Source organism: Peromyscus leucopus, chromosome X (assembly GCF_004664715.2).
Source record: "Peromyscus leucopus breed LL Stock chromosome X, UCI_PerLeu_2.1, whole genome shotgun sequence".
Taxonomy (NCBI): Eukaryota; Metazoa; Chordata; class Mammalia; order Rodentia; family Cricetidae; genus Peromyscus; species Peromyscus leucopus.
In genome coordinates this window covers 34,116,294-34,133,978 of record NC_051083.1, presented here as the reverse complement: position 1 = coordinate 34,133,978, position 17,685 = coordinate 34,116,294, and the positions used below count along the sequence as shown (strand labels likewise).

The 17,685-nt window shown below is 42.4% G+C and overlaps 1 protein-coding gene across 10 annotated transcripts in view; it reads left to right on the top strand.

Moving 5' to 3' along the window:
• The window catches only part of Sh3kbp1 (SH3 domain containing kinase binding protein 1), a 344,717-nt gene that overhangs the window by 229,120 nt on the left and 97,912 nt on the right, over window positions 1–17,685 (top strand). For all 10 annotated transcript variants that reach the window (XM_028873246.2, XM_028873244.2, XM_028873247.2 and 7 more), the window contains one exon: window positions 8,670–8,745. In XM_028873246.2, the coding sequence (XP_028729079.1) occupies window positions 8,670–8,745 (76 nt within the window). The remainder of the gene's footprint in view (window positions 1–8,669; window positions 8,746–17,685) is intronic.

The window sequence follows — 17,685 nt, the reverse complement described above, 5'->3', positions numbered from 1 at the left end:
CAAACCAAACACATATCATTCACAGGTGCCATACCATCCTTTTCTCTCCCTTACCTACCTAGTCTCTTCCTAAGTTCTCCAGATACATGTAAAATGAAGGTATTGTTAATCAAAAGATAAGAAGCCATTCCCCTGGTAGAAGGAGTATTTATAAATTTTCTTTATCTGTTATAACAGCAAAAATAGTCTCCCGAAGTATAATGGCGGGTTGAAGTTTGTAAAAGCGGTACGTGGAATGGACATTCACTTTGACTTGCTCATCTTCTGTGAATGAGATAATTCTTTAACAAGCTGGCATGCAGGTTCCTCTCCAGGGAATGGTGAGAGTAAAATACAAACAGTATTTTCATATATTGTCAAGTGTTTGGAGAGCCGACGTCTCTGATTTTAATATTGTCTGAATTACATTCTGCACCTCATTGAGCACTTAAGCATGGGTGGAAGCCTCACCGAACTCTCTAAAAATTATTTTGATTTTACAAAGAGGCAGTCATCACCCTTCCTGTTACTGTTGTATGGCCCTTTTTGCCTTTTTAAGGCATGCTTTTAGAGGTGTTCAATAAACAAACAGATGAGCCAGATCAGATCTCGGCAGGAAATAGAGTCAATGATAAATAGAAGAATGTGGCTCAAATTCTTCACACAAACAACTAATTCTCTCTCTATTTATGTGCAATACTCTATATAGGAATATGAGCATTCATATATATATATGTATATATGTGCTTATACATATATACAGACATAAACATAAAATATGTAGTAGAATGATAGATACTAAAGATTTTTATGAGCATATTAAAAAGGGGAAATCTGGAAGCCCTGCTGGAAGAATCTAAGTTGAGTCAAGAGGTCATGCTGTATTTAAAGAGTGTTTGTTATTAGTCTTGAGAGGCTAAGAGAATATATGAACTGTGAGGAGGTATAGCAAGATGTAAGAATTAGAAGTAAATCTTTAAATTTCTTCTTTGGGGATGTCTTAGTTAGGGTTTATATTGTTGTGGAAGCACCATGACCGAAAAGCAAGTTGGGGGAGGAAAGGGTTTATTTGGCTTATACTTCTAGATCATAGTCCATAATTGGAGGAAGTCAGGACAGAAACTCAAACAGAGCAGGGACCTGGAGGCAGAACTGATGCAGAGGCCATGGAGGGGTGGTGCTTACTGGTTTGCTCCTCATGGCTTGCTCAGCCTGCATAGTTATAGAGCCCGGGACCACCAGCCTAGGGATGGCACCAGCCTAGGGATGGCACCAATGAGCTGGGTCCTCCCCCATTGATCACTAGATAAGAAAATGCCCTACAGCTGGATCTTATGGAGCCATCTTCTGAATTGGGTTCCCTCCTCTCAGATGACTCTAGTTTATGTGTCAAGTTGATATAACACTGGACAGCACAGGAGATTTGCGTGAGCAGTAAGTAATGAAGTAGCATATGTGTTCTGGTTGCTTCGATGCAGGTGTGTTAAGAGAGTGTAGAGGGTGCTTGAAAATTGTCTTATGACAAATCAATAAAGACGATTGAGTCAGGGCAGGATCCTTGTCTGAAAAATGATTAAAGTAATCCCTGAGAGTGAAAAAAGCTCTAGATCAGAATCAAAGAGGAAGGGAGGAATATGCAATAAGAACTTTGTTGCTGGATCCACTGGAAGGTATGAAAAGGGTCAGTGGAGGTGAGTTCCAAGTCTTGATCCTAGGACACAGAGATGATAGTTAAGACAACTTCGGAGAGGGATGGTGTTCTTCTACTTATTCTAGAGACTGCTCATTCTTGTGGGGTCTCCCTGGCTGTCAAAAGATGTTCTATGCTCAGGGAAGATTGCAATACCCTGAGACAAACTTAAGGATAGAGTTCAATAGTAACTATAGAACTTAAGCAGTACTCAGTGTTTTCCAAATGTACCAAGTTAGGGATTAAGTGTTTTGGTGGTTAGTTGATTGGTTAGTACAGCATTGTAGGGGAACACACTTCTGAAGATTATTTCAGAATGAAGTAAGAGAGTGTGAGTGAGTGAGTGATGTGTGTGTGTGTGTGTGTGTGTGTGAGAGAGAGAGAGATAGAGAGAGAGAGAGAGAGAGAGAGAGAGAGAGAGAGAGAGAGAGAGAGAGAGAGAGAGAGAGAGAGATTGAGAGATTGAGAGAGAGAGAGTAGTCAGGGTGCTGTTACCAGTGACCAGGCTGGGGAATATTGATGTATGGCAATGACTGAGGTAGTGGGGTCCTCTGATTTGTCAAGGAGGACATCTTCTCTCTTTGTACTTGATGTCAAGAGGCTTGTGCTAGGTTTAATGGGAAGTAGATGATAGCCCAAGCTCCCCACTTTACCCGGCAACCACTACTAACCTCAAATTTTGTGAGGGTAAGAAAATAATGAACATCTAGGTCCTGCTCAATTTCTGAAACAAAGATATTTAAACTGCCAAATGTTTTAGAGTTGACAAGTGCTTCTAAAGCAACCATGAATCAGACAAGAATTCAACCGTGGTTAGGCAAAGAGCTTCAGTGAATTTGGATTCTAAATTTCCAAGACAACTCAGGTAAATGAAAATCATCTAAATAACTCTTAAGTCTTAAGCTCAATTTCATAATCTGAAAAAATTTAATTATCCAGTTCCATGGGGGCTCCTCAGCTATTGGTTCACAGTTCATGTGTTTCCACTAGTTTGGCTATTTGTCCCTGTGCTTTTTTCCAATCATGGTCTCAATATCTCTTACTCATATAATCCCTCCTCTCTCTGGCCGATTGGACTCCTGGGGCTTGGCCATGGATCTCTGAATCTGCTTTCATCAGTCACTGGATGAGAGTTCTAGCATGACAATTAGGGTGTTTGGCCATCCGATTGCCAGAGTAGGTCAGTTGGGGCTTTCTTTCGACCATTGCCAGCAGTCTATTGTAGAGGTATCTTTGTGAATTTCTGGGGACCTCTCTAGCACTTTGCTTCTTTCTATTCCCATGGGGTCTTCATTTATCATGGTATCGCTTTCCTTGTTCTCCCTCTCTGTTCTCTGGATAAGTGAGACAGTTGATTAGCTTGAACTGTTTGGGAGACCCCCAGGCAGTGGGACCTGGACCTGTCCTTGGTGCATGAGCTGGCTTTTTGGAACCTAGGGCCTATGCTGGGATACTTTGCTCAGCCTAGGTGAAGGGAGGAGGGGACTGGACCTGCCTCAACTGAATCTACCAGGCTGAGCTGAATCCCCAGGGGAGTCCTTGCCTTGGAGGAGGTGGGAATGGGGGGTGGATTAGGGGAGGGCGGGGATGGGTGGGAGGAGGGAGGACAGGGGAATCCGTGGCTGATATGTAAAATTAAATAAAAAAATAAAAAAAATTATCTTTGAACTTTTACTTTTATGTGCTTATTTTGTTTATTTGAGGCTGGGTTTTGCTATGCTTCCAAAGCTGGCCTTGAATAATCCTCCTGCCTCAGCCTTCTCAAGTGCTGAAATTTATAGGCACAAGCCACCATGCCCAGCAGAAGATTATTCTTAGCATTTTGTTTTGCTCATTGTTAACTTTAAAAGATAGACTTCAGAGAGTGTACCCCAAAAAGTTGGAATTGACATAGCAACACAGGAGGTATTTCAAAGGCTAACCCTGACCCTGGACTAGAACTACATGTACTAGGCTGTGCACTTTATTTTTAGAACTTCGAGATGTGTTTTACTGTGGCATATCTTCTGTTGGTATCATACAGTTGAAGTGGGGTCCACCAAATGCAAGCAAATTGGCAGTTACATACACAACTGAGAGCCTTCCAGTGGGAGCCCACAAGACACTCCATTGTAAAGACAGTTCTTTGTATTGGTTCTTTTCTGACTCTGACATGCTTGGTTCCTACCACTCTCTACTGAACGCCAAGAAGACTTTTCATACTGCCATGAGTCATTAGGTGTTCATGAAAGGACTGTGTGAAAATAAAGATAAGAGTTTTGGTGGAAGATAAAAACTGAAAAGCGATACAGTTACATGTAGATTCAGTTTTGTACTGCCTTCCATCACTGTGTCCTGTACCCTATATCTCTTCATCTCCTGGAGATGAGTAGGATAAGGGTACCAATATTGTACTCTTGGATACCCCTCAATACAATACTGAGAACCAGCTCCACAAAGTTGGCATCTCAGTGCTCAACAGCTTCCTGCCTTCTTGTCTGTTTTCTTGCCTCATTTTGAAGAAGCTCTAATGAATCCATAATGGACAGGAAGAGAAAAAGTACTATCAGATGCTATTGTTATATAATGAATAACACTAAAGTGCTATCTTCGATCTCAGGTTTTACCCTTGGGTTTGCCTTTGTGTGAGTGCATGAGTAATGACTTCATGTCGTTTCTCAGATCATCCCCTCCTTCTAGAACAGCTGCCAACTGTTAGGATGCAGGGAATCTCTGCCCCTACCCCAGTGATCCTGGCTGCCTTTGGATTGCAAGACTTGTGTGTGGTGGTCTTTGGAAAGGGGACTTTCAGAGATGGAATTTAAGCATTGTTCTGTAATTAGAAACTTTTTACACTCAAGGGAGTTGGCAACTGAATTATACCAGCAGAGGAGTGATGTTATACCAGCGACTTGAGCAGGATGCTGGACTCACATTCCACAGTCACAAAGAGAAACAGATACATTCATCATTTGGGAACTGGATTTCCCTGGACTCAAATCCAGTGATTGTCTTTAACTTGGCATGTAAAAGGGAAAATGTTACTTACTCTTCTAATTGAAATCATATGGTGCTTATCTGTTCTGATGCTGTATTGCTGGATCTTGTGGAGTTAGAAACACATGTGTATGAAACTCCCACTATAGACAAGATGCCCCACCTCCCGCCCCTGTATGCACACCAAAATTTGTTTAGTGCTCTTGGCAAGAACTAGAGGGAGATGGATTAATATTATTAAATATTCAAAGGAATAGATTTTCTGATTTTTAAAGTTAGGTTTAATTTTAAAATACTTTTTTTATATTTTTTACATTACAGGGGTTTTGTCTGCATGGATGTGCACCATGTGCAGGCAATGCCCATGGAGGCCAGAAAAGTACATCAGACCCCCTGGAACTGGAGTGACAGACAGTTGTGAACTGCTAAGAGGGTGCTGGGAAACAAATCTGGGTCCTCTTCAAGAGTAGTATATGCTCTTAACCACTGAGCCATCTCTTTAGGCCTGGTTTTATTTTTTAAAATGTATTTATTATTATTTATGCATATATTATATGTCTACATGAATTTATATGCACCAGGTTTGTGCAGCTGTCCTCCAGAGGGCATTGGATCCCCTGGAACTGAAGTTACAGGTGTTTGTCAGCCGCCTGATGTAGGTGCTAGAAACTTAACCTGGGTCTTCTGCAAGAGCAGTTAGGTGCTCTTCATCACTGACCCATCTCTCTAGCCCTTAAATTAGGTTTCAAATGGAGTTTGGGCTGTAGGTAAGAGAGACAAAAAGTGATACCAGTGTGATAATTGCTGAGTCTTAAAGCATAGCCAGAGTGTTGGTCTGTTTGTGGAGTATTCAGCTCTGTATGTTCCTCTCTGTACCTCTCTACTGCCATTCCAAGTAGTGGCTTCTGGGTCAGGGCACAAGCACTCCAGATCAGCATGGATACTTTTGCTGGGAAATGTTTAGGCACTTGCACAGAAGGCGAAAGGAAATGTAGGGCCAAGCTAGAGAGCAGAGCTTGAGAGTCCTCCTTCTGAAGTCACCCAGTGAGACGAGGCTGCTAGCTGATCTCTCAGGAGCTAGGCCTTCCTTGTGCCATGTCAGCACGACCCCAGGTGCGTCACTGTGCCTGTCCTGGACACACCATCTTCCTTATGACACTCAGGAGGGTGAGAAATCGCTGCTGTGAAAGAGGCCTTAAGAAGAGGGCCTGAGTCCTCGACCGCAACCCAGAATGAACCTAAGCTTTGCTGCCCTCCAGGAGCACAAGAGCCCATTTCCTTTGTGCGTATGTATGTGGGCCTGCTTTGCAGCTGGACTTCAATTACTTATGACGTAGATGCACATGCGCAGTTTAAGTAGCAACGTTAAGTTTTTAAACCAGGAGAAAAGAGAAAGAGAGCAGAGCATGTTGTGGAAAGGGAGAGGAAGAGACATCCAAAGATGTTTTATACTGTATCTAGGTATAGAAACAGGAACCAGAGTTTTTAATCCAATAAAGGACATTTAATTCCCACTAATAGAATTCCTGCTGCATCAGGGTCAGTGGTTCTCAAACTTGAGCATGCATCAGAGTCCTATGAAGGGTGTGTTCCCTCAGAGACTGCTGGGTACCGTCACCAGGGTTTCTGATTGAGAAGGTCTGGGAGCAAGGCCTGGGAATGTGGCCAGCTGACAAGTGGCTTTGCCAGTTAACTAGCCAGTGTAGCTTCTTCTAGCAGAGAGAGAAGGGCCACAGTGCTTTCCATCTCTGGAATCCCTATGGGACCCAACTGAATGAGGAGGAGCATGGCTTACCCTCTAGACTTCTGATTGTGGTCCACAAAGGCAAAGGATGTAAGGTTCACCATCCCCCAGAAGATGACCATAATACGAACATCACTGTGACCCCTTTTGCTGGGACTCATGGAAGCCAGTGCATTGGATTTTTCTGAAACATTGAAGAGAAGCTAAGTGTGCATTCGGGTGTTTTTTGTTTTTTGTTTTTTTTGTTTTTTGTTTGTTTGTTTGTTTTTTCTGTAAGTGCATTTAACCAGTACTCTTTCTTGGTGTCTAGTAACTTGGACATTCTGGTAAATCAGGCTGTCAGGCATGAAAGCAGCACTTTCTTTGGTTACCAAAGGAGAAAATATAAGGTTCTGATATCTGTAAGACTTTCTCCAGAAGAAGCTATTTCTTCTTTAAAGCCCAAGATTTTCATTTCATGTCTCCATTTTGCAATTGTTTATTTATTTGTTTGTTTGCTTATTTATTCTGGGAGAGTGACCAAAGCTAAGATGGGCCATAGCCCCTTACTGTTGTTGCGTTTCCAGATTCCATCGTTTCACTGTCAGGGTAACAGAAGTTTGCCTTGTTTCTGTCTGCCTCTCCCTAAAGTCTTACCGGGAGTAAAGCTTTAGTCCAGCCTTTGCCACCCAAAGGGAGAGGCAAAGAGATTGGCAGGCATGCTTCCGGCAGGCTGGACAGGAGCGATAGTGAGCGATGCTTCCAGAGCTTCCGGGTTCCCTCCTGACTTTTCGGTATAATCCACGGACTGTTTCTTCATCAAATTTGACCTTCTAGCAGAAGAACATCAAACTTTTTTTTATCTTCCTTGATGTTTCCTTGGAACCATAAAATACTATTAGTTTGAGTACTTAGTGGTAGAAGAGTGGAATATTATTTGGGGTTTTCATTTTTTTTTATCCAATATAGAAAGCCTGTGGCACTAAATAAAAATGTCACCGTGTAAAATGCAAAGGCTTTCTGTCACAAACATTTTTAAAAATTCATGAAGGTCTGAAGATTTGATTTATCTTTTCCTATTTCTGTGATTTATTCATATTTAATGTTAGTTTCAACATTTGCAACATGAGGAACCTTTTCAAATAAAAAAAAATGGGAAATGAGTTTCATTTGAAGAAAAATTCAGCCATGCCAGTTTTTAATGACACAGCTTATTGCTATTCCTATGATCAAGGGACAGAGAAGTTTGTTTTCCCAGTGATTTCACCTGGCTATTTGGTTGTGACAACCGTTTCTCTCATGTCAGCGGACACTTTTCATTGGGCACTAATCATGTTTCCATGGGGGCAACGACAGAGGGGAGACTGGGAAGAGCTCTCAGCCCTGGAACCCTTGGCTTGCTTTGTTCCTCTGTTTGCTTTGGGTTCTGAACTGCTGGGTAGCCTGTGGCTTCAGGAGCATCTTTAGGCAGAGATGGTATTCAGTTTTTCCTAAGGATGATTCATAAATAACAATAATAGAATTAGCTTCAAATGAAGGGGAAGGGAAGTCAGAGCAGACTCAAAGTGTTTTGTTTTGTTTGTTTGTTTGTTTGTTTTAAACAAAACTAATCAGTGTGCATAGGGTCTGAGGTGTGGACTTTTTGGATCTTGGAGAACTAATCAACTGGTAGGGATGGAGCTGAAGACCCTCCTTGCTTTTGTTTTAGGAGATAGGTATGTCCTTTCTAAAGGACAAGAAATGTTTGCTCACACCTACAAGGTAAGTGGAATCTGAGATGGTAAGAAGGAGTTAATGTAAGGCCCAGTGGTTCTGGACAGTCTAGCTTCTAGCCTGTCCACCATCCTATTCCTCCACCCATTCTTCCAGCTCATGGCTGTATTCCTGCTCTTGATTTCTTCCCACTTGTTTTCATTCTTCCACTGTGGGGTTGTTTTAGAGCATCTGCACTGGGCCAGACTCTGGACCTCCATGTATTTGATCAGCTTGTCATAAAATGAGAGAAACTGTACCTTTTTCTATTCAAAATAGTAACAGACCTGTGAAAAGTATCGAGAGAAAGAGACTAGAAGGCACCGAGGGCCTTCAAGGAAAAAGCCCTTTTGTTCTCTCTTGCCCCTTGATTTGTCATTGAGGATAATATCCATCAATATGTGGCAGCCAATCCACAGAGCAATCTCACTGCGTGGCTGTGGGTTTTAGAACCAGGTTTGGGGATTTTCTCATTGTGATTTTGATTTTGTTCCTTTGATTAATGAAGAGAATCATCCTGATGTGTAAATCATCTTATTCCTTCCTCAGACAATTGGGAAGAAGTTACCTCCAGCTACGTCAGCTCCAGATCCATCAAAAACAGAAATGGACATCAGAACAAAGAGTGAGTTTCCTTAATTACCAAAAATCCTTATATACTTCTGAAGCTTTCCTGTATTCATTAAAACATGCATGCGTGCACGTGCACACACACACGCGCACACACACACACACACACACACACACACACACACACACACACACACACACACACACACACACGAATGTGTTTCCTTAGCTCTCCATGAGTAGACTGGAAGGACAAGTTAAAATCAGAATTCCTCTATTTTTCATGTGGGCAGTTTGATCCTGGCACATACATTGCAGCAACATGCAAAGCTAGAGTTTGTCCATGTTTGCACAGGTCAGGTGGTCCAAGGACCCAGGAGTGTGCTAACAAAAGCTCATTAGGGATTCCTGGATCTTCCAGTAGAGACACCTAGTCACTCAGCTGTTATTACTCTCCTTTCACTATGCTGGCCTCCTCAACACTTCTTTTAAGAGTATTTTTATTTCTTATTATGTGTATGCATGTGTATCTGTATGGGGATAGATGCACATGAATGCAGGTGCCTGCAGAGATCAGAGGCATTGGAGTTCTGGGAACTGGAGTAACAGTCATTTTGAGCCACCTGATGTGGGTATGCTAGGACCCGAACTCCAGTCTTCTGGAAGAGCAGTACACACTCTTAACCACTGAGCCATCTCTCTAGCCCCACATCTATGCTTTAATGTCTTTAGATGTTTCTATGGCATCTACACACAAGAGACTCAAGTATTGTAGAAGGATTAAGTGAGTAGATGGGAAGAGATTAGTTTCATTTCAGAATGATGCTATCCAATAGAACTATCACATGAAACATGTATATAATTTAAAGTTTTCTGATGACCACATTAAAAACTGGAAGCTAATTTTTAAATGTATTTAAGTCAGTATATATACATATAACATTTTCAATATGTAATCTCTATAAAATTATGAATAATGTGCTATACTTTTTTTCAGTGTGATGTCTTCACAGTGGTATGTGTGGTTTGTGGGTATTGTGTATCTTAGTTTAGAGTAGCAGTCACATTTCATAGTGCTCACTATTGGTGACCATGTTGGACAGTGTATTTTAAGAGTAATGTTGAAGCCCTTGACAGAAAAACCACAGCTCTCACAGAGATAGTCTCTGCTGAGCCAAATATGAGTGACCATGGCCTGAGAACATACATTGAGGTTGCTCTGCATGACCTATTCCAATACAGAAACCGTTACATGAGCCCTTTTATAGCTACAGAGCAAATGAAAGTCATAAGTGAAGGCTTTTACACAATACTTCAGTGGGAACAGCAGGTAGGAAGGTTAGGTTTTAGATGTTCTCTGATGACATTCTTAACTTTTGGGTTTGTGGATGCTAGTGATCTGGTAAGTATACTTTTCAAAGGTTTCACCTTTGAAATTTACCTGATACAGAGGTAGGTGGTACATAGTTATTAAGAGGAATGAAGATAGCCGAAGATAATTTTGACTCTCAAAGATCTACACTGTTCCATCTCTTCACAGACAGAATTTGAAACAACTAGTCAGCCTTGCAGAGCCTTTAGCATATAGGTGGCTTGTTTTCTGGAAACTTGAGTTCACAGGGCCTAAGATGGGCTCCTTGGCCTAGGTGATGTACACAGTTGCAGATGCTCAGCTACCTTTGGCATGTGGTAGAATGCTGGCCCTAACCCATGCTTTGTTCAGTCCTGTATCAGTGAGTCACGTCCATGTACCTGACTCTGCAAGCATCATGGTCAGGGAATTGATTACTCATAAAGAAGGGATTTAACAGAGACTAAATGGAGTATTTGGTCTTAGAGTCCTAGGAGGACCAGATGTTATTAGCTACCAACATGACCTCAGACAAATTACTTGTTTTGATTTCTCTGGTCTTTATTTTCATGGTCTGCTTTATGTGTGCAGTCAGAGTGTTACACTAGACAAAGAAAAGGCCTTAGGTTTCTCCCAGCATCTTCATCCTCTCAGTCAGTCCTGAAATCCTTAGGACTCATTGTGGAAGGTTTTTCCACTCCAAAGCATTGAGCAGTCTGATGAGAGAGACCAAAGGAAGATGTGAACAGTTCTGTGAGAGTGTATGGTACTGTTGGGAATCGATGTTAATATGTCAGTGGGCATCAGGTCAGCAAGGCCTTGAGGGATTTACTGTTTACTGTTGGGCATTTTCCATGAATCTGAGGACCAGAATTCTCACAGCTGAACTGTACTCTACATAGTCCCCTCTGGCCTTCCTTGCCAAGAGAAAGGTTCGGGTAATTGCTCCTCCATGATTGCCATTTAGCAGAAGCCTAGGCTGCTAGAATTCCTCCAACTTTTGGACCAGTTCCTGGTTTCTGGATGCTGAGGCCACATCTGTGTTCAGGTAGGTTACGGAGTGTTGAGCAGCCTTTGGAAATGTCGCGGAGCTTGCTATCCAGGCAGCTTTGGTGCTTCTTCCTTCTGGCCTGAAATAGAAACCCATGGCAAAGGATGCCCAGCAGCACAGAGAAGGGCTGCTTCTTCCTGCCAGCTGTCTGCTCAGCACACGAAACCACAGCTCACATCAGTATCCAGAGTTAAGATGACTCAAAAATACTCATGGGAGTTGGGATTTTTTGAGTGATCCTGATTTATTTAAGCAGGGAACATTCTCCCCACCCCACCCCCAAACAAAAGGCTTTTATGATACTGGAATTCATCAGCAACTCATGCTGGGGAACAGATTGCCATAATTTTCATAACAAGAGGAAAACTATCTAAATATTCATAACAAAATGCCCCGAGGTGCCTTCAGCTTATCACATCTGGTGTCTCCCTTTTTCTTATTACAGTTGATGCAGATTTGTAGTCTCTATGGGGTAGAAACATGGCCCAAAAGATAGGGCTCTTCAGCATCCTTCTGAACTGTTCCTTCAACCTTATAGATTCAGAAGGCTTCAGTGTTTCTCAACCTGTGTCGAATGACCCTTTCACAGGGGTCACATATCAGATATCATGTATATCATATATTTACATCACGATTCAGACCAGTAGCAAAATTACAGTTCTGAAGTAGCAATGAAATAATTTTACAGTTGGGGTCAGCACAGCATGAGGAACTGTATTAAAGAGTCGCAGCATTAGGAAGATTGAGAACCACTGCTCTATATGTGCAAGTAGGTTTGGAAAATAAAACTCTCTGACAGAATTTGCACAAGGTCGGATCAGGTGTCTGAATAAAGTATGATTGGAGGTGGGGGGTGGGACACAGGCTGTGTTTCCCCTGTTACACCTCACTCAGTAACTGGACATGAGCACCACCTCTGAGATCACTAGCATCATTGACTTGCCTCTTGGAAATTGTTGTCTATGGTAGTGACATATGGTACCTCCTTGTCGTCATTAGATCATTGATCCCTCCAGGTTTAGGACAGATACTGTATTTGATTTTTGCCATGATGCAGCCTAGAACAGTACCATAGACTCATCGTCTATGTCATACTGAGTAGAGGTTGAGTAAATGGAGACTTTTTTAAAGGACTTATGACATTGTGGGTTTTTTGCTCACTTCCTCTACCCAAAGCTTACTCATTCTGGACCTGGGGATTTGGACACATCCCATATGAAACACGTCTCCTTCATACTCATTGATGTCTTCATGTTCAGTCTCCCCAAAGTTCCCTCTCTTCCTAGGAAGCACCCCAGTACATCTGCTCTCTAGATTCAAAGTGAGGGTCTTCCTATGATGGGACCCAGCTACTTAAGTTGTTTAAAACTGACCTTTCAACTTCAGTCCTCTTGGAGAGGAAAAGCTTCCTGCTTTCCAGATGGCTAGCCTTTCTCCAATATCTCCGAGTGTTTCGTCTGAGTAGAAGATAACTGCCCATGAGAGGAACAGGGCCTGGGCCTCTGCCCTGAGCTAGAACAGAAAGGCTTTGCTTCTCGGGTTCCATTTTATTCTTTTGAAGTGATGCCTCTTTTTTAAACATGAGAGTAAAAGGTGTTATAATTAATACTTGTGACATGATTGGAAAGTCAAATTCCCAGCAGTGTCGAAGATCAAAGGCAATTGAACCACCAGCTTCTTCCTAAGGGGAGCTATTGGGTTGGAATTGACAAACATAGTACTGTACACTCAGAGTTTCATTTCCCTGTCTGAATGGAAATGGAGACTAAGGCCGTACTTACATGTGGGCCAGATCATTGTCTGTTGTGGGGACTGTCCTATGTACATCAGAGTATTTAGCAGCATCCCTGGCCTCTGTTTGTTAGATGCCAGTAGCACCCTCCAGTTGTGGCCATCAAAAATGTCTCAAGGTATTGCCAGTGTCCCTTGGAAAGTCTATCTTGGTCTGTATTCTGTTGCTATAGTAGAATACCACAGATTGAGCAGTTTATAAATGATAGAGGTCTATTTGCCTCATGGTTCTGGAGGCTGGGGGATGAAAGATGCAAGAAACATGTCTGGTGAGGGCCCTCGAGCTGTTTTATAACATGGTGAAAAGTACCACATGGGCCAGAAAGAATAAGAGGTCGGGGATATGAGTTGGCAGAGTATTTGTCTACTATGCACAAGACCCTGGGTTCAATCCCCAGCAGCCCCCAAAATGGCATGGTGAGGCATGTCTGTGTAATCACAGCACTCAAGAAGTAGAGACAGGAAGGTCAGACGTTCAAGGTCATCCTCAGCTACACATGAGTTTGAGGCAAACCTGGGCTACATGAGATATTATTTCAAACAAAACAAATCAGGCTATCAAGAGGGCTTAGTGGATAAGAATGCTTGCTTTGCAAGAATGAGGACCTGAGTTTATTTCTTTGGTTTTGGTTTTTCGAGACAGAGTTTCTCTGTGTAACAGCTCTGGCTTTCCTGGATCTCACTCTGTAGACCAGGCTGGCCTTAAACTCACAGAGATCCTTCTGCCTCTGCCTCCCAAGTGCTGGGATTAACGGCATGCACCACCACCAGGCAGGACCTGAGTTTAAATCTCCAGAACCTGTATACAAAGCCAGGCATGGCTGCACATGCCCTTAACTTCAGTTCAGTGTTGGGGACTGAAGAAAGGAGGGTCCTGGGAGTACAAAAGTTCAGATAGTTTTCTGGCCAGCCAGCCTACCCAAGATGGTGAGCTCATGACCTGTTGAGAGACCCTGTGCCAAGGCAATAAGGCAAAGACAATAGAAGACAATACCAGCATCCTATTCTAGTTTCCATATGCATGTCCATAGGCGCGCCGCGCGCGCGCGCACGCGCACACACACACACACACACACACACACACACACACACACACACACATCCCCCACATACCGCACACATATACACATTAAAGGAAAAAGATTGAACTCATAAACTTTAGCCACTTTTATAATCAGTGTGAGTCCATTTATGATAGCAGAGTCCTTATTACTTAAAAACCTCATGTTAAGAACAATCTCACAGTTGGGCAATGGTGGTACACACCTTTAATTCCAGCACTCGGGAAGCAGAGGCCAGCCTGGTCTACAGAGCAAGTTCCAGGACAGGCTCCAAAGCTACACAGAGAAACCCTGTCTCAAAACAAACAAAAAAATCTCCCAACATTATTGCATTAGTGATTAAATTGACAAGTGCATGAAATTTATAGGACACATTTATACAACATAGTAGAGCCCCAGTTTTAAACTACTACTGTACTTGTAGTAAGCTCTGTTAGGGTGCTATTGCAACCACCCTGCTTCTTGATGCATAACTGACACTCATTTATTGACTTTATAGTAAGCCTAGTATATATTTGACCCCTCCCACTACCCTTGGATGCTCAAACTATGACCCAGCATTGAAGGTCTTGTCTAATTATAGCATGTAGCACAACTAGCCACAGCACCACTACTGCACCGGTCCATCCTCCCTGTCCCGCTATTGCTAGGCTCCTTCCAAGCATTGCATCTTAGCTAATACACATCACTAGACAGTGAGGCTCACATTGTGTTTCAGGGCCCGTAGCAGCAAAAGCATAGCCTAGAAACCTTGTCAGAAATACGAATCTGCAGGGCCTTCCTCGGAGTTAGAATCTCTGTGGGTCAGGTCCAGTGATCTGCTTCTTTAAGCCCTATGCCTGGGGCTGATGCCCACTCAAGTATGAGAACCTTCGAGACCAGGGTGCCTTAAGCTTCCCTGGTAATGGGAATTTGCAGAGCTTGTATTTAGTAGACAGATTCCTCATCCTGCTCAAGACTTGAAGATTCAGATCCCAGGAAAGGGATCTAAGAGGCTGTAAGAGCAGATGTCCCACACAACTTTGAGCATGAAAAATGGCTGTGAACCCCCAAGTCCTGCTCCTCTGGTCAGTGTCCCTAGCATTTTGTAAATTCCACTGCTGTTTTCCACTTGAATGACGGGGTTCTATGTCTCTGACATTGGAGGTTATTTTCCTGTTTTTGACATTCACATGCTTCAAGCTGACTGTGGCTCTCCTCCCCTCCCTGCTCTCACCTTGTCAAGAACTAGATTTATGCATACTTTATTTCTTCCACTTTATTATAAGCTCCCTGGCAGCCAGATACTAGTCTTATTTACCTAAGTTTGTTGTCCTCTGAGCATGATAGACTACCACCCCTACATGCAATCCCAGAGTATTAAAAGCTCTGAAAATGAAAAGGATTTAGTGCTTGTAGAGTGATAAAACTTAGCCTTGACTGACGTATACCTGTGGGTTACTTACTTCTCTCCCTTAGAGTGATAGATCATCCATTTGCTATAATTCTCTTCTCAGGAGTTCTGTTTAAAACTACAAATTAGTAGTGTCTTAGATAATACGCATCCACTGAAGGGAAGAATATCTGATTATGATGTTAGGGAAACTCAACATTACTTAGTTGTTACTGTGTGTGTGTGTGTGTGTGTGTGTGTGTGTGTGTACATGCACATGGGTGCAGTTGTGCTTGCTTTTGTGTATGTATCTGGCAGTCAAAGGTCGACACTGAGTCTTCTACTCACTCTACTTGTTGTTGGAGACATGGTTTCACTGAACCTAAAGCTCGCCATTTCAGCTAGACTGGCTGGCCAGAGAGCTCCCAGGATCCACTTGTTTCCCCTACCTCCCCTACCCCTCCCTACCCAACACTGGGTTTACAGGCAGATGCATGAGGCTACCTTCAGCTTGTACATGAATGTTGCTTGTCTGATTTGGGTCCTCCTCTTACACAGCAGGCATTTTCCCCACTGAGCATCCCTCTAGCCCATGGTATTCTCTCTTTCATTTTCCCTTGAGACATTATAAAACTCTGGTTTTAGGCATGACAAGGTACTTTCCATTGGTGCCCAAAGCTCTGGGAAGCTTTCTTTCTACCAGAGTCTGGGCACAAGGGCTCATAATCTTCATAGATTGAAAGTGAGCCCAGAGAGTGTTCTGGCTTTAAAGTTTTATCCTCATGTGTATAAACAGGTTGCAAACATATTTTGTTTGTTATGTTCTTACTTTATTTTTTTTAAGCAGAAAGATCTCTTTTTTTTGCTCATTTGTTTTAAGGTGTTTTCTTTCTTTTAATACATTATAAAACCAGATGAAGGGAGTCTGGTCTGTTTTTTAATAACATGTAAATTTCCAAAAGTCTAGAGATTGAAACAATGTTTTGAGGAGGGGGAGGATGAATCATGCTTGGTGTTCTTAGTGCTTCTTACTTGAGCAAGTTTCTTAAAAACTTGAAAGCTGTCCATGTGTGGTGGTGCACATCTGCAAGCCCAGCACTTCGGAGGCCATCAGAATCACCACAAAGTGCAAGACTAACTGGGACTATATGATCAGTTTGACACCTGCTTATGCTACATGAGATCCTGTCTCAGAAGCAAACAAGGCTAGCATGACAGCTCCATGGGTATAGGCACTTGCTGCCTAGCCTGAAGACATTAGTTCCATCCCTGGAGATCACTGGGTGGATGGAGAGAAGCGACTCTCACCAGTTGTCCTCTGAGATCCACATGTACTCAATACCGTGTGTGCATGTGTGGACATACACTATCTCACACACACACACAATCACCACTCACACCCTCACACCCCCTCCCGCTACCCCCTCCACAAACACAACAAAAACACAAACAACACAATCACTCTCTCTCACACACACACTCACACACACACATACACACACAATCACGCATAAACAAAACAACAAACACAAAACACACAAACACACACAATCACACACACACTCACACACACACACACACACACACAACACACACACAATCACACACATACACACACATACACACACACCAATGGATGGATGGATGGATGAATGTAATAAAATTTAAAAAGTTAAAAGCTGAAAGCTGGTAATTAAAGTAGTATGAGGTGCTCTTGATCTGGGAGTGATGAGGTCAGAGTCCATGAACCTTCTGCTGTATTCATTTTCTCTACCCTTTTAAATGTGTTTGTATGCTCCATTTTGTTTCATTTCTGGAAAGAAAGAGTCGTTGCTTCTTATCAGATTATTTAAAGACTGTAAGACAAAAAGCCTTAGGAAGAAAGGAATTTAGACTTAGGCTAGCTAATTTATTAACATATTTTAATCATCCAAAGGGAAAGTAACAACAAAGTCATCTCAATTGCTGTATAAATTGTGCCTTTAGTTCTTTCTGTGTATGTTCATTCTGACTTGATTTCAGTCTAATTAAATCCATCAAATTAATGAACTGTTGGGAAATGCCTGCCTGCAAAAAGTAATTTCAGTCCCTTTTTTATCTGTCCGATACTTATTTAAAACTTAGAATCTTCCCATGTCCAAAAGGATCTAGAGTTGGCCTCTTCTCTTAGAGCATACCAAATGCCCCTTGTTTTTGAACTTTTTCTGCACACATATCATCTTGCCCTTCTGGGAAGCACAGTGGCTGCATCCACCACCATCAGTTGATGTGTATATTCGTCTTGTTTTGTCATTCTCCTCCCCTCCCTTTCTCTAAGCCTTAGATTATCACTTCCATGTAAGGACAGGAAGGCCTACATGGTCTTAATT